A 22,613-nucleotide genomic window follows, 5' to 3' on the forward strand; every position below is an offset into this window, starting at 1 on the left:
TTTTCCAGTTGAGCTCTTCCCCCCCAAAAATCACGTGATTTTTAATAGTAAAACAGTTCCATAAAGAACCTGTGCATTTCCATTATTTTAGTACAGCAACAGAACCAACGTGACAGCTCCCAGCCATAACCACAGCAGGCCAGAGTTATGGCTCAGAAATTAACGTGCAGAATGTATAATATGACAAAGCCTACCAAGGTATGCTCAGATTAGTCTAGTAAAACATTACCAATCTCTCAGCCGATGCAGTCAACTTCCCCACAGAGTGGGTAGGTCAGGCCCTCGGGCTTCCTCGGCATGGCGCCTGGGTCCCCACACCTCAGCCAACAGCCCCAGGCCACTGATGCCCGTCTGTGGGTCAGTTCACTTTAGGCAACACAGTGGCGGACCTGCTATAGAGATTGGTCAAACCAAGCCAACAAAAGTCCACTCGAGGAATGGACTTTCTTTGAGACAACCACGCTGCAGGAAAACCAGCCAAGATCTATTGCGTTGCAGGAACCGCAGAGCACAGTCAACTTTGGGTAAAATAGTTGTGGCAAAATTGAAGTTCTGGGATTACATTTACATCCTGTATAAAATTCTTGAACATATTTGGCCATTGCTCCCTGTAGAGGTTTGTTTCACATAAGGAGCAGTTCCGAAATGTGTTTTTTAAAACACTCTTTGGGGGAAACGTGAATTTAAATTTAGTAATGTGGCATTATAGTCCTTGGAAAGAAAATTAATTTTATACTGTTGTTCTGACAAAGTAAGGGAAATGCACTATCTGAAGTAATGTGATCTAATTTTTTCCAAAATGTTTCTTCTCTTCTAAAGGGAAGATTTTAAATGACGTTTCCAAAAGTCTGTTTGTTGGAATGGTGGTCCCATGAGATGCTCCTTAAAAAGAAAACAAGGGCAGGGGGGAGGGAGGACAAAGGAGAAAAAAGAATTCTTTGGTCACATCTACCTATTTAACTTTGCTTAACACAGTACTCCCAGATTGATTAGACCACAGAACCTTTGTTTTCAAGTACTGCCCATTAAAGTCCCTTGAAACTAGAGCAACCAACCGTGAAACCACTTTAAGAAACACTGCCTGGGGTGCCTGGGTGGCTCAGTCAGTTAAGCGTTCAACTTTGACTCAGGTCATGATCTCACAGTTTGTGAGTTCAAGCCCAGACTTCAGATTCTATGTCTCCCTCTCCCTCTCTCTCCCCCTCTCCTGCTCACACTCTGTGTCTCTCTCTCAAAAACAAATAAACATTAAAAAATATTTTTTGAAAGGAAGGAAGGAAGGAAGGAAGGAAGGAAGGAAGGAAGGAAGATTGCCTTAGCCACTGGAGGAGGGATTCTGCCAAATGGTTTTGAAATATTCATCAATTAATTCATTTCGCCTACAATTCCTGTAACATTTGGTATCTGATAAAGAAATTTTAAACAAGAAGATACATTCAAAATTGGGAACCAACAGACAACAAACTGTCCCAGTCACCAGCCACCTGTGTGTTTAAAGTGACTGGTTCTGCTCCCACTGTTTCCGTAACTTCTGGAAGACACCGCCCCTCCCCACCTCCGTACTGAAGTGTGTTGCTCAAATCTTCAACCAATCACACAGCTCTGCCCCTCTCCGCCCTGCTTGCACACCGGGAAAAATGTGCTGATTTTTCCCACAAACCCATGCAGAGTAGTGTCTAAAAGAACGGACAGTGTTGAAAGCGTTTTGGAGTTATTTGATTTCCTCCACCAACTTCACTGTTCGTTGATTTGTTATTGCTAAATCCAACAGGTGAACATGACAATCGATAGCTGGAAGGCTGCCAACTGCCCCCCTTAAACTTTGCTGTCATTTCTCCAAAGCCTCCGTTCATGCCAGCAGTATAGCATATGATCAACTCCCGTGTGCCTCAGGTTCTAGTCCATTTCCGGAGTTAACACATCTTTTGCTAGAGAAAACTAAGGGGCTATGATGCATTTATAGTTTCTCCCTCCTCCCCACCCTGTGATTAAAGAAGTAATCTAAGAGACGATGTCATTTACTCAAAAATACATTTCCTACCGGCCCTCTATGTGCAGCGAACAAAACAGCAAAAACCCCTCTCCTAATGGAGCTGACATTTGAGCAGATGGCTCAGGCAGAGAAGTTTCCAGCTAATATGGTGGCTCTTATCATGAAAAGCAGTCCAAGAAAGAGGCAAATCTGTGCCTTTAGCCAGGTTGTTGTTCTGCAAGGAAGGGGTCCAAAGTTAGGAGAATAGGAAGGTTCCCGTCGACTTTCAACTGCGAATGAAGAGCAGCTAGCTCTCACACGGGTGGGAGAGTCTAGGTGGCCTAGAAGGAGAAAGACCCCGGCAGAGAAATGGAGCTGGGGTTGAAGCCTCCGCCTGTGGAAACAACAGAAGCCCAGGCTGAGGGCACCCCCCTGGACCGCCAGTGAAATGAAACCCTCAGGGACCCTCACGTGGTGCAAGGGAGTGAGGTAGTTAAGACGAGTCGCCTACACAGCTTTGGAATCCCAACCAGATCCTTCACTAAAATATATCTTGGGGGCGCCAGGGTGGCTCAGTGAGTGGGTTGAGCGTCCAACTTCGGCTTGGGTCATGATCTCACCGTTCACGAGTTCGAGCCCCACGTTGGGCTGGGCCTGCTGCTGTCAGCAAAGAGCTTGGAGCCTGCTTCGGATCCTCTGTCCCCCTCTCTCTCTGCCCCTCCCCACTCGCGATCTCTCTCTCTCTCTCTCTCTCTCTCTCTCTCTCAAAACTAAACATTTAATTAATTAACTAACTAATTAAATACATCTTGGACCATCAGAGAAGCTCAGTGTGTTCTGGGCCAGGGGAGGGTGGCAGCCAGGGACAGGAACAGCTTCTTCTGTCCCGCTCACTGGCCATCGGTGGGTCGTTGGCCAAGAAGAGTGCAGGCCCTCCGGCCTGAGAGCTCAGGAGATGACGCCCAGGCTTCCCTCTCTCCCAGAGTGTGTGACATGGCTTTGTGGCCATCATTTCTGGGTCACTCTTCGGTTTGGGTAGAAGAGCACGCTCCCTGCGCAGGGTAGGGAGGCTGGGGCTTCCGTGGCCCTGTCAGGACGCCTGCGCTCCCTGGGCCACCTTGCTGTGTCTTAACCACACAGGGGACACAGGGCCCCCCACGTGTCTCTATTGATTCTCTCCTTCAGGTCTTTGGCCAAATGTCTCCTCCTCGGTGACACCTTCCCTGATGACCCCGACTTAAAATGTCAGTCGTTCCCCACACTGCGCAGGCACCCTCCCTCTTTTGTTCTCCTAGCGCTTATTACCAACTGTTACCAGTTGAGTTGTGACCCGCCCCCCTCACCCCGCCACCAAAAGACATGTTGGAGTCCTAACCCCTAGCACCTCAGAATGGGAACTTATTAGGAAACAGGGTCAGTGCAGACATAATTAAATTAAAATGAGGTCATGCTGGATTAGGGTGGGCCCCCTAATCCAACCTGACTGGTATTTTTCTAAGAAGAAAGAAATTTGGAAACAGAGACACGTGGCAGGAGAGCGCCGCGCCCCATGACAACGGAGGCAGCTGACATTTCAGAGCCTGGCAGAGAGGTGGCGATTTCAGCTCCAGAAGGTGGGGGGAGCACCCCAGGCGAGAGGGCAGGGGAAGGGGAAGGCCAAGGACAGAGTCCTGAGGAACTGAGCACGCAGGGCTGGGAGGGGCAGGAGGAGGGGCTGGCACAGGGATCTGCCAGAGAGGTGAGCCGGGGCAGGGGTAAAGCAAGACTCCCCCAGGGGCACGCAGCCGGGAGCTGGGGGGCCCAGGTTCCACCCAGGCTGGCGCCCCCACACTCTGGACCACATCGTCTGGCAGCTTCCCTCAGTGGGTGTTAGCATTATCCAATTTTACCGGTGAGAGAGAGGATTTCCATTACTAAGTGATGGACCCAGGGGGAGCCCAGAGTCACAGCCTCCTCTCTCCAAGACCCTGAGCTTCCTGTAGAAGCTGGCATGGGGGAGGGGAGGGAGGGGGCAGCAGTCCCCTGCAAGTGGCCAGGTGGGCCGCTGAGATAAGAACTAGGAGGCGGCCTCAACGACCACCCCCCCCCACCCACACACACACCGCATCCCCCCAGGGCTTGGATCTCCTGCCCCCAGCTCGTACAGAGGCCAGGCTGGAGAGGAGCGAAGGGCGCACACGCGGGCGCAAGTGCGGGCCACTCTTTGGAAAAGTCTGGCTACAAAGATGAAGTGAGACGCGGGGTAGTAACTGGAGGAGCACTGGGTGAGGAGGAGGGCTATTTTAAGCTGGAAGAAACCTGAGTGTGTTTGGAAGCCAGAGTCAGTGGAGAAGAAGCCACTGAAGGAGCATTAAAGAAACGAGTGGAGCAGCAGAGGGCACTGAGCCGGAGGAGGGGGAGGGGTGCGCCGCGGCAGGAGCACATCCTCAGCACGGGGACAGGCCACAGGAAAGCCCCTGGTTCCCAGGAGGCGCGCTGCAGATCTGGGGACAGAAGCGGAGGCAGAGGGCATTGTCTGCTGGCGCCTCTGTTCCCTGAGAAGCAGGCGGCGGCGAGGACGTCGGAGCAGAGAGCAGAGCGCAGGGGGGAAGAGGGAGGGCAGGGCTTGAGAGTGGGGAAGTCTTGCCGAAATTCAGCTGGGAGACAGAGCCAGCCGCAGGGAGGGAGGGCCAGGCGTGGCAAGGGTCCACTTGGGGGTGGGGGGGGGCACTCTTGGTGCCTCCAGTCTGCCCCGGGCTGCGATGTTCTTTGGAGGCACGCAGCGGCCAGGTGCGAGTTCAAAGAACAGAGAGTTGCATCCATCCAGGGCTGAGGCTCTAGCAGGAGGGCTGCGTGGCAAGAGTGAAGTCAGGAGATGGGCAGGAGCAGGACTGAGGTAACCCACATGGACTCCAAACTGGAGAGGAGGGACGTGGGGGCCGGCCGGGGCTGCGCCACAGGGAGGGCCTAGAAAGGGAGAGGTCAAGGGACCATCGTGAAAATGTGTGAATGAGCAGGCTGAAGGAATAGAAAGCACAGCAGCATCTGAAGGGGTCTCAGAGGCGGAGTCACCCTGGGTCACCCGGCAGGATGCGGGACTCTCACCAGTGTGCCTGCTGCGCCTTGGAAGGGCGGCTCAGTAGCCGCAGAGTAGGATGAGGTGCCTTTGTGAGTGTTCGTTCTGTGTTGCTTTATTTCGCCCGGGTACGATGAGCGTGTGGTAAGCATTCACACGGTACCGGGAAGGGTGCTACAAAAAATAGGGGCGCCTGGGTGGCGTAGTCGGTTAAGCGTCCGACTTCAGCCAGGTCACGATCTCGCGGTCCGTGAGTTCGAGCCCCGCGTCGGGCTCTGGGCTGATGGCTCAGAGCCTGGAGCGTGTTTCTGATTCTGTGTCTCCCTCTCTCTCTGCCCCTCCCCCGTTCATGCTCTGTCTCTCTCTGTCCCAAAAATAAATAAACGTTGAAAAAAAAAAAAAAAAACAAAACAAAAAATAAACCCAACCTTCTCCCGACCGTGGGTCCACCGTTTCCACTTTCTTCTGGACGGGGGCTCCTTTTTCCCCCCCGAGGTTGGGGGTAGTGGCCGGGTGGCTCAGGCTGGCCACACGGCCTAGCAAGAAGCCCTCCCCACTCTGTCCCTGCAAGGTCTCAGGCCGAGGCCCCCTCCCAGGACACCAGAACTGCTGGGACGGACGCTCCTGGCCGCCCACTCGGTTCCGAAGTCTTTCCTTCCCTGACTGCCAAGATAGCAGTTGCCCTGGTTTCCCACCCACCTCCCCGGGATCTCCTCCTCTGCCTCCTTGACGGGCCCCTCTTCTGTCTTGCCTTTAAGTGGCGTCCTGCGGGGTGGCATGCCAAGTCTCCTCCCATCTTGCCCCAACCACTCCCCCAAAGCTGACCCGTTCCCACAGCTCCGCTTTCTGTCTCTAGCAGCATTGCGTCCAGAATGCACCGGAACTGGACGCATCCGCGGTCCCCTCTGCAGCAGCCACAGGTTGGTTTATGGCCACCCCGCATCTGTTCACCCCAGGACTGAAACAGGCCTAGATCTGGTGAGGAGATATCCCCTTCCTTTGGGCCCTGTGGTTTGTCAAGACACCCCACACACATACACTGTGAGTAGAGCATGGGACTGAGGCCTCGAACATTCTGTCCTTGCAGCACAGCGATTCAGGGTGAGCACAGAGTCAAACAGGCCCGGTCTCAGCTGCTCCAGGGGTTCGGCCTGGCTGACCTGGGAGATGACCCCCCCTCTTTCCTGATAGATTTGAACCTGAGAATAAAGCCAACATCCTGCCTTACACAGAGGCTGGGACTAATAACAGGCACACGGACTGTGCATTTGCTCCCTGCCAGGCACCCTGCATGCGTGAATCTCATCCATCCCAAAAATGCACTAGCGAGGCCCTGCCTCTCCCCCTCTAGCCACCGAGGGATTGAGCCCCTTGCACGGATCACACGGCTGGCAAATGAGGTGCCAGAGTTCACATCCAGCTGTGTGATTCCAAGTCCTCGCTCTTAACACCAGACCACCCTGTCAGAGGCTGACAGCAGTGAGCAGACCAAGCCACGGAAGGAGGAGGAACCAACATTGACTGAGACCTGAGTCACAGCAGGCCTGAGGTGAGAGCTACCCCTGGGCTTTTCAGTTACATGGGCCAATAAATTCCCTCTGCTCAAGCCAGGTATCATTTGGGTTTCCCGTAAATGCAGACCAGCTGATAACATGTCACCTCAGTCGGTGGCAGGCATCTCCAACGGCCCAGGACTTCACAGCAGGACCCAGATCCCGCGTCCCTCACATCCAACTAGTGACCAAAGCCTGGGCCCCAAATACTGCTTGGATCTGTGCCCTTGCTTTCCCCCTCCTGGTCCAGGCCACTATTGCTTTGCCGGGTTTTGATCACAGCCTCCTTGCTGTCCAGCCTGCTCCCCCCTCCCCCAACACATAAACTTCTGTCACGACCCCCTGAGGTCCAGAGCTCACCGTGGCAGCCTGAAGCCCTCTGGATACCTCACCACCCCCAGGGTAAATTCCACTCCTCTTCAGCCGCCTCGCCTCTGGTCTCATCTCCCTTCACACCCTGCTCCCAGGGTACCCCCAGCCCCACGCCTCTCTGCGCCTCTGTCCAGAATGTTCCTTCGCCTTCTTCACCCCATACGTGTCCATTCTGCACACCACCTTCTCTATGAGCAGGTTACTCTCTGCTCTTGGCTCCGTTGACACTGGCCACTTCTTATTGTCTCTTTTAACTTCAGTTTTGTGAGCATGCCTGGCACAGAGCAGTCACTCAGTGAATACTCATGGAAAAGATGAATAAATGAAGTGTTCCCAGGAACCGGGTGGGTGGTTCTACACCTCTTCTCTGGGGACGGTCAGGTTCGGGGAGCGGGAAGTAACATCACATGATAATTACCGTGCAGAAAACCTTTCATCTATAGACAAGCACATTACCTGTTGGATCCTCACCATGACATTGCTGCCCCCATTTTATAGATGGAGAGACCGAGGTTCAGGACGGTTTTACCATCTAGAACTCAGTGCACACGCTCACAAAACCCCCTCTCATTTCAAAGCACCTCAGGTTAACGCTGGCCTGTGTGTGATTAGACCCCAGTTCAGCGGTTGAAGGAAGTGGTGTTCTTGCCCACACTGGCCACAGGGGGGCAGTCGAGTGCTGGCACGAGAGCGGCCACCTGGCCGCACCTCCTACCCACCCTTAGATTTGGATCAGGGTGTTGACAGGGAATAGCCACCACTGAGGAGAGACCCGGGCAGAGAGGCCACCGCTGGAGCTGCTCTTTCAGCATCAGCCAGAAAATGTTCAAACTGCAGGGAGGATGGGAGCAGGGTACCACAAATACCAAGAGTCTGGAGCTGGAAACACAGACTGTATATGCCAAACTTGCATGACCAACGTGTTTAATAACAAGCCACAGGAAGTGATAGGGCCTTGCTGGGACACCCAAGATCTCCGAATGGGTGACAGTGACCACAGCCCTCAGCAGGGATGGGTCACCGGCCTGTCGGACCACAGCAGCCCTGTATCAGAGATGGGACAGGGACTGCACTCATGTCCTCAGAGGCCTGGAAGTCAGGAGGCACAGCCGGCATCGGCTGCATGGAGTATGCAGGGTATATGTCTGCTTCAGTGCCCTGGACGCGCGGTGGATGCTCAGGGGATTTGGTCATTCCGGGAGCCGCGCCCAGGCGGACTGCAGGAGGCTGAGTGGAGCACATCGGAGGCCAGGTTGAATGCGAGGATCCCGGTGGAGGCCTCACCCCAATCCAGATCTCTCCCGGGCTGCTGTCCGCAACACTCACGGCTCAAAGGAGCGGGAGCTCCCCAGCATGGCAGCCTGGCAGCTCTCCGGGAGACAGACCAACAGACCACGCAAGGCTCAGGATCTGTAACAGAGAGCGACCCCCACCTTCGCTGGAAAGGGAGTTGTACCGCACGGAAGGGGAGGAAAACCCGACACGGACCGGAAAAACCCGACAGCTTTTTCCAACTCAGGGTCAAACTCACAGGCGGCAGGAAGGGTGAGGGAAGATCACCCATCTCCGGCCCCAGCTTTTCCCTCAGGGACAGTGCAGGCTAATGGAGCCTGCTGGGGGGGTCCAGATGCCCAGCCTCACTCCATGGCACTCAGCCCACACCCACTCCCCCCATCTGTCACTCCAAGTTGGAGCCTGACAGATGGGGGCGACGGTGGCACTCATTCCCCAGTTTTCTAAATCTTTTTCCTCCCCAGCCTTGACAGCCTTGGCCAGGGTCAGAGTTCCATAGGAAACATCTCAGTATCTTGCCCCAAGAACATCGAAGTCCCCGGCACATCCCACAATCTGGCTCTCCAAGCACTGAGTTGAACAGACAGCAAAGGCAGGAAGTTGGATGAAGAAAGCCTTTGCCAGTGCAGCCGGGTGGCTCAGTCCATTGAGCATCCGACTTCAGCTCAGGTCATGATCTCGCGGCTCTCGAGTTCGAGCCCCGTATCCGGCTCGGAGCTGTCAGCACAGAGCCCGGGGCCGGCTTCAGATTGTGTCTCCCTCTCTCTCTACCCCTCCCCCGCTCGCACTGTCTCCTTCTCAAAAATAAATAAACATTAAATAAACATATAAAGCCTTTGCCTACCCCCTTGGCTTGCCCCCTCCAGCAGACACATGACGCTGGAGGCACAGCCCTTCCCTCCACTGGATCTCTCAGTACACCCCTACCAACACCCAGACTTGAATCCAAATGCCAGTCCAAAAGTCACGGCCCTCACCTCTGATCCCTCTGCTCTGCCCAATTGGATTGTTCTCCATAGATACATATTCCAGCTGACTCTCTGAGCCCACCCCCACCCTCAGGTTCAGGCCGGGAAAGCTGAGCCCAGCTGGCTGGGGAGCAGCTGCGGGTTCCTGGAAGGCTGTCCCCAGCAATGAAAGGCTGTCTAACAAGGCCACTGGGGAAGAAGGGTCAGGAGCGAAGCAGTAACGTGGGGGTTTTGGGTTCCGGTCCCAGAAGCCATATGCCAAATGCGGGTGTGTATGTGAAGGTTCATTCCTTCACAGGCAGAGGTCCTATTCTGCACCAGCATCTCAAACAGTGGTGGGAAATGAAGGAGGACAGGGCAAGAGGAATAACCCAGGGATGGGCCTTCTCACTCAGGGATGCCGCCCCCAACCCCTAAGCTCGGAATCGGGAGCCCCCAGCGGTCAGTTCCAGCTCTGTCGTTCCCTTGAGCGCGTCACTCTCTTCTCTCCGAGCAGCCCCATTTGTAAAATACAGGGTTCACAGAACACGCGGGAATTCTACAATCCCAGCTAGGGAAAGAGGGGAGAGCACAGGGCACAGGAAGGAGAGAAAAACGGCAGGATGTGACCAGGCGGGGGGGGGGGGGGGGGGGGGCGGTGAAGGAACCTGGATACAATAAAAAGAGGGCATTCTCACTCCTCGTCCGGGACACAGCAAAGGGAGGTGGGAGGTGTCCCCCAGGCCCAGCCTGCTGCCCTTGTGCCAGAGCAGACACACACACACACACACCCCGCACTGCCCTGGCCAGCCCTCTCCCTCCAAGGGGGTGGCAGTGGTGTCCCTGAGGTGAGAAGTCCACAGCTCAGCAAGGCCAGCGTGGCACAACTGCCTGGGATTAGCGCTAAACCCTGGGCTGCTCTGTCACAGATCACACGTCGTCAGCTTCACAGCTGCTCAGCCACACGCTGCCCATGCTGTCACCTTCCCCTCACCAGGCTCTCCTCACGTGCACCGACTGTCTTCTCAGGAGGAAGCTAGGACCCTGCCTCTGCCCGTGACAAGCTACAGGTCCGAGACACCCCCAAAGAACAGCCATACCCACAGAAACCTCCCAGGGGCCCGTGGGTACAACACTGAGCAGAGGAGACAGACAGTGAAGGCTTCCCTGCCCAACTCCTGGGGCTGTGTCCCAGGTGGCCTTGGCCTGGAATTACCTTGTCTTTAGGCCACCCAGGCCCTTCCTTCCAGATGGTTCTTGTCCTTGGAGAGCCAGATGGAGCCTCCACAGCTGGGAATCCTCAGCCCCAGCTTCCTGCAGCAACGTGCTCATGAGGCCCCCCGGCTGTCAGGAATCTTGCCATCCACCGCCTTCCCCACACATACCACAAAGCTCCTTGCTCAGGGCCACCTCTGCGCCCCAACAACCAGAAAAGGGACTGGGAGAGGGGGGACCCCGGCCATACCTCCCCATCCCCCAGAGACCTCCAGGCCCCTGGCTCTGCCATAAAATAGGACCCACACTCCCATCCCTGCCTCAAGAGGGGGGCCATAGCGAGGAATCTTACTCAAACCCCCTTCTGGGGACAAGGCTTCAGGAAGGAGAGGAGGAGGAAGCAGCAAAGGCCTGGGTTGTCCGAGTTTCCGTGACAGTGTCTCTCCTCAGCCTCCCAGCGGCATGGGCGGTGCTGGGGCACCCCTGAGTTGGGCCTCAGTTCCCTTGGGGCTGAGCAATGGCTGGGGGCGGGGGGGGGGGGTGCGTGCAGGGTAGAAGAGCTCCAAAGCACACTGAGGCCCCTCTGATCCGCCCCGCCTCCCCCTCACGCAGGGTGACCCGCTCTTCTAGAAAAAGTACATGGGTGAGGCGCCGCTGGAGAGACACGAGATCGGGAGAAGAGAGGGTGGCAGCCTCTTCCCTCGGGTCCTAGCACACTTGGGGTGCCTGCAGGCCCCACCCTGGGGACATGCAGAGCCCAGGCAGAGTCCCTGAAGAGCTGCCCCCCAACTCCGCCCCCGGCACTCACCTGCGCAGCGCCAGCCAGGCTCGCGGAGGGTGGGGAGGGTGGGGAGGGCGGGGAGGGCGCCGAGCCCTCCCACCCCCACCCCCACCCCTCTCCGCAGCAGGGCCTAGTCGTGTGGGCCGCCCCGGAGGCCGCGACCCCCGCCCTCGAGCGCATGGGTGCCTAGGAGTTGTCGTCGCCTCGGCCAGCGCTGCTGGACTCGGCCTCGCGGGATGCGCGCCGCTCGCGGAACACCATCGCCGTCAGGCCCTCCGCACGCAGGAGGAGGCCACCGCCCAGGAACAGGACCCCGCAGAGGACGAGCAGTGACAGCACGCCCAGCACCGCCGCCTGCACGACGGGCGGCCCCTCGGGGGGCTCGGGCAGCACCCCCGACTGGTTGCAGCAGGAGCTCAGCCAAGTGGCTGGGGCCGCGGCGCCCATCCCAGAGCCGTTCATGCTAAGGTGCCGGCTGCCCAGATGTGCGCAGAAGGGCCAGATGTGCGGGAGCCCAAGCCAGCAGGCGGGCCTCGCTGGGCTGCGTAGGGGAGGTCCCCGAGGGGCGGATCCCAGGCGCTGTAGGCTCCCTCGGGCGCTGAGCATTCAATATCCTCCAGTGTGGACTATGGCCCAGACTCCCAGGGCCCGGGGTTGTTTCTTCTCCTCCCAAGGGCCTCTACACCCACGCGTGGGAATCCGGCCCATGCATTCAACCAAACCCAGGAGTCGGGTCCGCAAGGCTTTCCCTCTCTCCCTTGACAAAGGAAGTCAAGATATCACCTCCCTCAGAACCCTGAAAAGTCCTTCCAGACCCCACCCCAGGTGCTGGCTGGGGTGCCACCGCACTAAGCAGGACACAAGACAAGCAAGCATTCCTGGCTGTCCTTGGGCCAAAGCTCAATACTGCTAGGTGGCCCAGGGGGCCACTTGAACAGGAGGCAAATGAGCAGCCTCCAAGACCTGAGGGATGTGTATCCTTACTCCTCCATCATCGCCTCTGGGAGCCTCTCAGAGCTGGACAAGCAGGCCAGTGCCTCCTTGGGCTGACAGCAAGCCGGGAGGGGTGGGGGGGGGGGGGTTCAAGTCCTACTCCCATTCTTTTGCTCAGGTCCCAGAGATCAAGGAGTTACCAACCAATGAGAAAGCATATTTGAGTCACCAGGGCTCCTGCCCTGACCTTGAGTAAATCAGTCCCCTACATACAGGAAATTATAATGCCAAAAGGAATGGCAATGTTACTGTTCTGTCCACCGAGTGGAGTTCACTGCCAGCTGGGTGGCCCACAGCCAACCTGGAGCGGGGGTGGGCAGTGTGGAGCAGAGTCTCAGAGTCTGGCTGCAGACAAGTAGAAAGTCTCAAAAAGCCGGGATGGAGTCAAGGCCCTTCTGCTCAGGTCTCCTGAAAGACAGCAACGCTATGCTTTTTAAAAACAAAGTCACAGCCAACAAACACTCTATCAGTCAACCAACCCCTCAGGAGGGATTAGCTAACGGCCAGCTAGGAGGAAAACAAGGTCTCGAGGGTTGCAGTGGGGCCAGGTGGGGATTACACACCATCAAGGACTTGCTAGGAAATGGCCTTCCCCATCTCCAAAGCCCCGAGAACCTCCTGAATTCTCCCAATGCTCCGGAGATCAAGGGCAAGACCGTACTAGATCTGTTGTGAAATATCACAGGGCTAAGGTGACTTGGATTGAGAAAAATGTGGTGAACGCTTCCTGGCCATCCTATCTACAGGCTCCAGGGGCAAGACCCCCACCCACCCACGCCATTTGGCCTAGCAGAACCGCCCATATACAACCAAAAAGCATTGTAAAATATAGACTAACTCAGTAAAAAGTACAAAATAAGGAGTTCACTGATCTTGAGTATGCTGATGTAGAAATGAGCGTGTTAACAAAGCAGTGTCCTAACAACCAGCCAGGGCCAGCCAGACCTGGAACACCTCTCAGACACCTGCCTCAAGCTGGCCGATCTCTCTCCAGGGAAAGAAACCCCAAATCAGATGAGCTTTCTGATGCACATGGGGACCTGTACGTGCTCTATGAAGACAGAAAAGGTACTTTTTGAGGCAATCATGAAACAAGACCAGATAATACAAAGGGCAGGGCTATCACCGCTTCCTTAAGGAGGGAGAAGAAACGGCACAGTCCTATCCAAAAGCAACAGATCCTGATCTGCGTCATCATTCATAGGACTGACATGGTGACACCTGAATGGTTAACACCTGCTTACATGAATGTCCCACAAAGTACAAAATTGGTCAGTTTTAATCCCATCCCCCCATCACGCTGGAATAACACCCCCAACACACACCTGTATCCTCATAGGTCTGTCAGAAAGTGTGAATGTTTCCGGGCCGAACACAAGCCAAGGGAGAGATGGCTCAACCTGAACTCACATTCTCAACTTTATTCACCATCCTAGCGATGGTTCTTCCATACAGCAGAGAAGGAAGGGGAACCCCCACCAAGGGTGTGGAGAGACAGTGAAGGCCAGACTTGACCATCAGCCAAGGTTAAAAGAATGACCAGAGACTGGCAACCACAAAACAAGGAAGCCAGGGGTGGCCATTCCAAGTCTCATCAAGGACCTGGGGCAGGTTCCCGAGCCCCAAGGGGCCAACGGTACGATCCCCAGAAGCCAAGGTCTGCAAGCCATCAAGGAGAGCCCACGGCCCCAGTAAGGCCTAGAGGGCAAGGGTGTCTTTGATGAGCCTGCGCATGGTTGTAGTGACCGAGGTGCCCAGGGCATCAGTGATCTGGAAGGAAATCTTGTAGAGGTAGGGCTGCACGTCCCGCAAGCCTGTGTCAAACACGTTGTCCACCTCCGACTGCGTGGGCATCTTGGGCAGGTACTCGTGCCGGTTCATCACCTCCACGATGTTGATGATCTTCTCACAGAGCTTCTCACCCACCTTCTCCCGACAGATCTGCCGCTCCTGCTCTGTGGCCAGAGCTACCACATGCACCTTGACCGTCCACACCTCCCAGGGGATGCATTCGTCTGAGAAAGGCCAGCGAGACTTCTTCTTCTGGTAGAACTCCAGGGACATCTGCCCCAGCCCATCACCCCCAGAGTTGCGCAGTGCATCCTGGGGAAGGAGGGAGAACGGATGAGCAGGCCAAGACCTTGGAGGAGCTCTCACTGTGTGCTTTCTACACCCCAGGGAATTAGGCTCTCCTAGCTTTATTAGTCCTTCAGGGAGGGCAGGGAATGAGACCCACAGAGGGTAAAGGATTCGTGTGAAATGACACAGCGACCTGCCAGCCTAAACTTGAGTGCTCCAAGCAAATCAACAAAATCTGACGCTAAAGAAAAGCGGGAGGGGCACCTAGGTGGCTTAGTTGGTTGCGCGTCTGACTCTTGATTTCGGCTCAGGTCATGATCTCATGGTTTCGTGAGTTCGAGCCCCGCACCGGGCTCTGTGCTGGCAGCTCAGAGCCTGCTAGGGATTCTCTCTCTCTCCCTCTGTCTCTGCCCCTCCCCCATTCACACTGTCTCTGTCTCTCCCAAAATAAATAAACTTAAAAAAAAAAAAAAGAGGGGCGCCTGGGTGGCGCAGTCGGTTAAGCGTACGACTTCAGCCAGGTCACGATCTCGCAGTCCGTGAGTTCGAGCCCCGCGTCGGGCTCTGGGCTGATGGCTCAGAGCCTGGAGCCTGTTTCCGATTCTGTGTCTCCCTCTCTCTCTGCCCCTCCCCCGTTCATGCTCTGTCTCTCTCTGTCCCAAAAATAAATAAACGTTGAAAAAAAAAAATTTTAAAAAAAAAAAAAAAGAAACAAACACAAGGGGGAAGGGAAGGACATACCAGACCCAGCTTCTCCCTTTTCTCTTCTGAGAAGCAAATGAGACCATTTCATCCAATAATTCTGCCTATCCCCTACCTCCAGGGGCTGTGGTGGCCCCACACTCCTAAGGCAGGTGGGACCCTGAAGCACCCTTCCATCTGAATTTTAGGGCCAACTCGGAGGGTAAGGATGCTTCCCTCCAGTCCTGAACCGTCTATCAAGGAACCATTCTCTCCTTTGTGGACACACTGAGGTCACGTGACTTTGACTGGTAGTCGTAAGGGCTGACACTTCTACGATGCTTACTGGGGTGCCAGGCTGGTTCACCCGCTTGACACATTCGATTCATTTAATCCTCATAGTGCGTAGTACCTGCCCCATGAAGCAGGTACGACTGTCGTTCCAATTTTACATACAGGGGAACCGAGGGCGAGAGAAGCGGAGTCACCTGCCCAAGGTCACACGCTCGTTGGGTGGCAGAGCCTGGCTCCAGAATCCATGCTCTTAACCATTACGTTCCACGTGTCTCTTAGAGACATCTGGAGGACAGTGACGACCACTGCCTCCCTTGACGAGGGACGGGGAAACTCATGAATTTGCCCTTTCTGGTCTCAGAGGGGCTGGGGAGTGAGGGTGGGGAGACACTGTGGCATCCCGCCATGAGCATAGGCCATGGTGCCTGGCACAGTGTAGGGACCCTCCAAACATTTGTGGACTGGAAGTCAGACAGACAACCCTCCTCCGCTGACCTCAGAGACGGCACCTTAAAAAAATTCCCTCTTACTTTAAAACCTAAAAAAAATCACATCCCCATTCCCACCGCTGGCAGCCTGATGTGCCCTCCCACCTTTCTCCATGCCTACACAAGGCACATACAACCACAGGCCCGGGGCGCCCCACCCGAGCCCAGCAACCCTCCCTCCCAGGGAACTTCGCATAGGAAAGGCCCAGACTGCTGAAGGGAAAAGTACAAGCAAGAAAAGGCGTCTGCAGGGAGAGCCGGACAGTCAGATAGAAGGTCAAGACCATGCGGGCAGCAATCACCCCGTGGGACCTGAAGCCTCCCTGCCGTCACTCCCTGCCCTCGCCCAAAGCCATCCTCCCCACAAGGAGCACCGAACACGCCCGTCCCTTAGAACCTGGAAGAAGCTGACGTGAACACCCGGAAAGGGTCCAACAGCAAGCCAGGGTGGAGGGGCGTTCGAGGTCCACCTGCCACCCCCCGGGCCACACCCCTACCTTGAATTCCCCGACAACCTTGCGCAGGGCACGGTCCAGCTCCTCAGAGGAGACACGCACGTAGGTGAAGTCGATGAAGTCACAGTCCACATCCTGGGTGCCCACGGTGCCGATGGAGTAGGTGCCCTCCTTCTTGTAGTGGAACTTGCCCGTGCTGCGGTGCAGGAGCACGGTGTGCAGCACGGCCAGCATGGCCTCCTCCACCTGCCGCCCTTCCACCGACACCTCCAGCACCTCCGAGCGACAGTTCATCCTGCAGCTGGCAGCCCACACCGCGCTGGGGGACAAGAATAAAGACGGGGGAGCTTCACCCCAGCCAGGGGCCACCCTGCAAGAGCAGCCAGGTCAGAAAGCGGACACCTTCTCGATGACCTGCATGTCACCTGTCACGTCCTTTCTGGCCCAGCCAGCCTCCGCCTACGTGGCCCTCCTCTGCATTTCAAAGACACATACCACCAAAAAGACTCTTGGGATCAGAAAGGGAGGGAGCCTCAAAGTCACAGTCCAAACAACCAGCCAAGGCTTGACTTCAGTACAGCGTTCACAGTTTACGGCAAATGTTCACTGTGCGACAGGTGTCAGGCACTGGCCGTTCAAAGGCAAGAACAGCCCCTGCCCTTGACAGGCCACAGGAATGTGAGAGAGAAAGGCAGGTAAATGTTACCTGAGTGGCAAGAGTACAAGGTGGGAGTAAAAAGAAGAGAGAGATTGAGGTCTGACTGCCTGGGACCTTGAACGACCAGGTTAAGGCATCTGGATGGTGCTGAGGGCAGTGAAGAGTCGATGCATCACTGTGCCAAGGTCAGATCTGTGCATCAGAAAGTTAACTCTGGGGCCCCTGGGTGGTTCAGTCAGTTAAGTGTCCGACTTCGGCTCAGGTCATGATATCATGGTTTGTGAGTTCAAGCCCCGCATCGGGCTCTGTGCTGAACAGCTCGGAGCCTGGAGCCTGCTTCGGATTCTGTGTCTCCCTCTCTCTGTGCCTCTCCCCCACTTGTGCTCTCTGTCTCTCTCTGTCTCTCTCTCAAAAATAAATAAAATGTAAAAAAAAAAAAAAAAAAAAATTTAGGAACTTAACTCTGGATAAAAACCAAAGGATGGCTCTGAACTATTTTGTGGTCAGAAACTACTCTGAGAAAGCAGTAAAAACAATGAAGACTGGGCTTTAACACCTGACTCACACACACACACACCCCAAATCTCACCTAGTTCCAGAGCCATCCACAGACTCTGAAGTAGAAACTCTCAGATTTAAAGCAGAAAGGCTGGGCAAGAAGTCCAGTTAGAGGCCACAACAGCAGGGACGGTTACAAGGGCAGCACCATAGGATGTGGGGGAGTGAAGTGCAAAGTGTGGGAGTTTTCATGTCCACCAGTCCTGGTTTGGACCCCAGCTCTCCTCTACCTTGCTCTGTGGTCTTACACAAATCACTCAACCTCTCTGAGGGTGTTTTATCCATCAATTTGGATTCTTGTGAGGATCAAATAAAATTGTATACGTAAAACGCAGTAGAACAGTGGTTAAGAACAATGCCAGACAGCCCAGGTTGGAACCCCAGCCGTGCCACCTGCTCACCGTGTGATCTCAGGCAAGCTGCTTAACCCCACTGTGCCTCAGTTTCCCAAATCTATATAAAGGGGCTATTAATAAAAGCTACCTCGCAAGGGCTGTCTCAGGGACTGGATGAGTTAGCATCTGTAAAGCACTTAAAGCAGTACCTGCCAAGGAGTAAACAGTAAGTGTTAGCCACTATAATTCGTTATAGTATCATTTCCGCTGAGAGGACACACGCTACAATACAGCACCGGGGGACAGACTGGAAAGGGAAGAACAGACTGGAGAACCAGACCTTGGGAAGTAACTGAACAGGAGCCCTGAAGGAGAAGGAAGTGTCAAGTTCCCTCCTGCGGGTTCGGCTTAACACACCTCTCCTGACAGGGAGCTCGGCCACCCCTCACAGCAGACCATTCCATCTTCAGACAGCTCTACCCAGTTGTTCCTTCTACAGAAAGGATCTGCCCCTTATTGCTTCAAACCACTGGCCACAGTGTTTTTTGTTTTGGTTTTAAGTAATCTTTACACCCAACCCGGGCCTCAAACTCACAACCCTGAGATCAAGAGTCATGTGCTCTACCGACTGAGCCAGCCAGGCGCCCCTAACCACCGGTCATAGTCTGGATGTCAGGAGCCACACAGAGTAAGTCTCACCCCTTTTCCACTAATGTGCCTTTCTGATACCTGGAAGCGACTCTTTCATCACCCCTTACCCCAACCACGGGTTAAGGGTCCCCAGTCCCCATAACACGCCAGCTGGACATGACATCTTATCTGGCAGCTCTCTTCTAAGTGTATTTGTCTCAATCCCCATAATACAGCAGTGCTCAGCAGTGAACACGAGGCAGTCTGTGGACAGCTCAGAGATCAAGCTGGTTCTGCCTCTCACTCGGCTATCAGCCCGGGTCTACCTGTCCTAGCAGGCATCTCTTCACAAGATGTTATACAGTCTTGTCTCTCCCACTAGACCTTTCCTCGACGGCAGGGACCGGATCATACTCCAAACTGGAAACTCAGTACTCAGAAAGTACTTACAAAGTAACTGCTCAATTCACCCTGACCCAGGAGCTCCAGGTCCTTCCGAGGGCTACTGAATTGGCTTCTACACTCAGGAGGAGGGGGGTTCTCCCGCTCATTCCTGCCCTCTATTCACACCCTTCCATTCATACTCCCAGTTCTGGTCCAGCTCCCACTTCTTCCGCCACTTCCCCCTCTTGCGTCCCCCACAAACCTCCACACAGGCCACTGGAGCGCCTGGGTGGCTCAGTCAGTGGAGCGTGGGACTTCGGCTCAGGTCATGATCTCGGCGCTGGTGGGTTTGAGCCCCACATCCGGCTCTGTGCTGACAGCTCAGAGCCTGGAGCCTGCTTCGCGTTCTGTGTTTCCCTCTCTCTCTGCCCCTCCCCCCCCCCCGTGTTCGTTCGTTCTCTCTCTCAAAAATAAACAAACATTTTTAAAACTTAAAAAAAAAAAAAAAAACAGGCCACTTTTTTCTTTTGCCCCACGCCCAGGCTCTTCCCTCATTCTAAGCACTGTTGTAGGAAACACTCCTGCAAGAGGCCAGTTCTGACCAACTCCAGCCTCCTTCCCACAGCAAGCCACCTCTGGTCTGTGATGAGCCTGTCTGTCCCCTTCCCCTCACCCCCGCCTCCGGTGAGCAGCGAGCCCTCCAGAGCAGAGCGCGAGAAGTCGCCTCCCTCTGGTCCCCCTCCAGGCCCAGGTCTGCAGAGCACTGGGCCATGCTGGAGCCCCGGGCACCCCCATGCCCACTTACGTGTACAGGCTGGAGCGCGGGTGACTCAGGCTCTGCCCATGCCCTTCCTCCTCCCCACGCGCAGGCGCCCGCTCCGCAGGTGAGCTCCGACCTCCGCGCCTGCGGCTGAGCGCTAGGAATGGACTAAAAGCAAAAACAAGGCTCGGTGTCAAGACACTCTGGCGGGTCGCAGGAAGGACCCTCCTCCCGGGTCCCGTTTCTCCCACCGCCACTACTCCAAGGTCCAGGGTCCGGGGAGGAGCTGCCTCCTGAGGTCCCGGGGGCGGCACCCCGCGCCCACCCCGGCCGCGCTCTGGAGTTCGAGGCGCGCCGTCGCTCCCGCCGGCCTGGGGAGTGCCCGCGCTTGCACCCGAGAAGGGGGCAGACGGTTAAAACGGTCCCCCACCTCCGGAGCCCGCGTCCGAGAGCCCACGACGGTTCGGTCCCCTAGCCGCGGGCGCCAGACCACCGCGGCAGGAGGCGGCGCCGGCGGCGGAAGTTCGCGCCTCGGCACCCCCCCGCCTCCCAGCGGGGCGGGTTCCACCGGCTCCATCGGCCTCCGGCGGGGGCGCGAACTCCCGTCCGGCCGGGCCCCGCAGCCAGCGCAGCCGCTCGGTCCGCCTTACAGTCACGCCGGCGGACACAGGGAGCCACATACTGCTCCGCAAAAACATGCTACTTTTTTCTTGATTACCTCTCGCGTTTTAAGATTTGAGGGTGAGAAGTATCCCCCTCTTTTGGACGAGTCCATTCACTCCCACCACCGAGAATGTTGTTGTGTTTCGGCTGGGACCACGCACTTCCGCCATAGAGATGAGAGGGAAGGAGAGGCCAGTGAGCTCTGTGCCGCCTCCCAAGGCGGAGAGGAGTCATCGGCGGCGAGCCAGTCCCCAACTCTGGGCGCAGAGCCCTGACGGGGCGTCTATCCCCCAAGATGAAGGGGGTGCCATTTGGAGAGGTGGCCTGGAGATGAGTCCAAGCCAGGGCGCTGCATGATGCTGAATGGATGGCAAAACTTTAGCTTGGCCAGTGTGCACAATACACAGGATCCCTTGCCCCACAATGCTGGAGAAAGAGGCTTAACCTTAGTCTGTTCTCTCCATACAGGGGCATTACTTAATGCTCTACCGTGACCGATCTGGTAACAATTGTAAGGCTCGTAATTCTGCCATCGCCCCCTGTGTCAGCATCTTGACATCACTCATCTTTTCTGTATCGCTCATTTTCTCCTGTATAAGGGAGGCGCTGTTGTGACGATCACAAGAAATAATTCATATGAAAGACCTCTGTGGCATGTAAAGTGTTATGCGAATAAGAGTGCGTTTTTAGTGCTCTGTAACTTCTGGGAGCATATCTGGTATTCCATGTAGATTGTAAGCCCAGGGCAGGCAGAAGTTTGTCTGTTGTTTTGTTAGCGGTCACAGAACCTGGCATGCCCCAAAGGAGACACTCCTGAGTTGTTTACCTGAGGATTAGGATGTTCATTTTCCTAACACACATTTACTCTCCCCAAATCATAATAGATTATTGAGTGGAATGTGAAGAGTATAATTCTAAGTGTTTTGTATATATGAATTAACGTAAGCCTGATATCAATCAATCCTAGAAGGCCGATAAAGAAATGGACACTGGGAAAGGTTACGTAACTTGCCCAAGTTCACCCAGTAAGCAGCAGAGCCTGGGATTCAAATGCAGGAGTCCTCACGGCTACCAAAGTTCTCTTTCTGGTTTCTCCACCCTAACCCTCCCCATACACTACCGTTCTCCAATACACCCCATCCAAAGCCTGCTCTCTAGTAGGAAAATGCCTTCATTAGTAACGTTTGCCAGTGATGGCTGATTTGAAGCTACAGGACATCACTGAATGCAGAGTCCAGAATGAATGAAGGATCACATTTTGATCATCAGAGATAAAATGGGCTCTCGAGTAGCAGTACCAGCACCAGCTGGCTCCAGCACACCACTACCACCACCTACCCCCACCACCCCCCACGCACTTAAGGCTTCCCCTCTCCCATCCAGTTTTTCTAAACTCCTTTTCTGGCTGACCTTTACCCCCTCCTCATCTGTTCCCTATCCCTTCCCCCATCGCCCCCTAGTTGTGCCCTTGTGAAGCCTTGGTCTCTGGTTTGTCTCTGTCCCAGGTGCAGCTACCTCTCCCCAGGCAGCCTGGGAGTACCTCCAGGGCCTCAGCAAGAAGAAAGCTGCCTGCCTTACAGACCAGCAACCTCTTCCAGAGCATGGTCTTAACCAGGAGGGAATCAGCATAAAATATTGGGAGGGGAGAGTGTGTGAAGAGCCAAAAGAGGGGGGACCCAAGGAGGTTAGAACCAGCCCTGGGTGGGTGGGGGGATCAGAGCTTAACTCCCAGAGGCTGCCAGTCAGTGAAGGGAGTGGCTGATCTCTCCTCTTACCCTTGAGACCCTCCATCTCGGGGCCCTTTAAGGCCACTGTCCTGACTTCATAATCATCCCTGGTACCAATACTGATCCTTACGAGGCACACTGCCAGCAGTTCAAATGCACTACTGTGTTGATTTCTCCAGCTACCTTTGAAGGTAAATACAATTTGCTCCCAATTTACAGATAATGAAACTGAAGCTCAATGATAAGTAGTAACTTACTTTGATAGCTAATTTTATGTGTCAACGTGACTGTGCCTCAGAGTGCCCAGATATGTGGTCAAACATTCTGGATGTGTCTGTGCAAGGGTGTTTTCTAAATGAGATTAACATTTGAATCTAGTAGACTTGAGTAAATCAGACTACTGCCTCCCCTAATGAGAGTGGGCCGTATGAAATCAGTTGAAGGCCCGACTAGCATAAAAGGGCTGACCCTGCCATGAGTAAAGAGATCTCCTGTCTGGCTGCTTTCAAGTTCAAGTTGGGACATTGTTTTTGGGTTTTTTTTTGTTTTTTTTGGGGGGGTTGTTTTTTTTTTTTTCTACTTTCACACTTGAGCTGTATCTGCTCTTCCTGGGTCTCCCACTTGTCAGCATCTGGAACTATACCCTCAGCTCTCCTGAGTCTCCAGCTTGCTAGCTGCAGATCTTGGGACTTGTCATCCTCCATAATTATATCAGCCAAT

General features: G+C 55.0%; 2 protein-coding genes and 1 long non-coding RNA gene across 4 annotated transcripts; 1 reads left to right on the plus strand and 2 right to left on the minus strand.

Annotated features, from left to right (window-relative positions):
• Positions 1–4,094: 4,094 nt before the first annotated feature.
• On the plus strand, positions 4,095–9,088 carry LOC147579164 (uncharacterized). Its single transcript, XR_015253617.1, has 4 exons — positions 4,095–4,202; positions 5,887–6,005; positions 6,115–6,576; positions 8,710–9,088. It is a non-coding gene; the product is annotated as an uncharacterized LOC147579164 (long non-coding RNA).
• A 2,166-nt stretch (positions 9,089–11,254) lies between these two features.
• On the minus strand, positions 11,255–12,208 carry SMIM41 (small integral membrane protein 41). Its single transcript, XM_086711833.1, has one exon. It carries the CDS (start codon positions 11,792–11,794, stop codon positions 11,375–11,377), a length of 420 nt encoding a protein of 139 aa, XP_086567959.1. The 5' UTR covers positions 11,795–12,208; the 3' UTR covers positions 11,255–11,374.
• A 1,368-nt stretch (positions 12,209–13,576) lies between these two features.
• Positions 13,577–20,087, minus strand: ATG101 (autophagy related 101). Of its 2 annotated transcripts, none has more exons than XM_086713311.1 (4): positions 19,934–20,087; positions 19,549–19,671; positions 16,221–16,497; positions 13,577–14,284 (listed from the first exon to the last, which is right to left on the minus strand). In XM_086713311.1, the coding sequence occupies exons 3-4, from the start codon at positions 16,470–16,472 to the stop codon at positions 13,880–13,882; spliced, it is 657 nt and encodes a 218-aa protein (XP_086569437.1). In that variant the 5' UTR covers positions 16,473–16,497; positions 19,549–19,671; positions 19,934–20,087; the 3' UTR covers positions 13,577–13,879. The 2 variants fall into 2 exon arrangements, with proteins under 2 accessions (XP_086569437.1, XP_086569436.1); XM_086713310.1 differs by having other exon boundaries at positions 16,221–16,548; positions 19,934–20,086.
• Positions 20,088–22,613: the final 2,526 nt, after the last annotated feature.

This window comes from Puma concolor, chromosome B4, assembly GCF_028749965.1.
Source record: "Puma concolor isolate L17-30 chromosome B4, mPumCon1.1.hap2, whole genome shotgun sequence".
Lineage (NCBI taxonomy): Eukaryota > Metazoa > Chordata > Mammalia > Carnivora > Felidae > Puma > Puma concolor.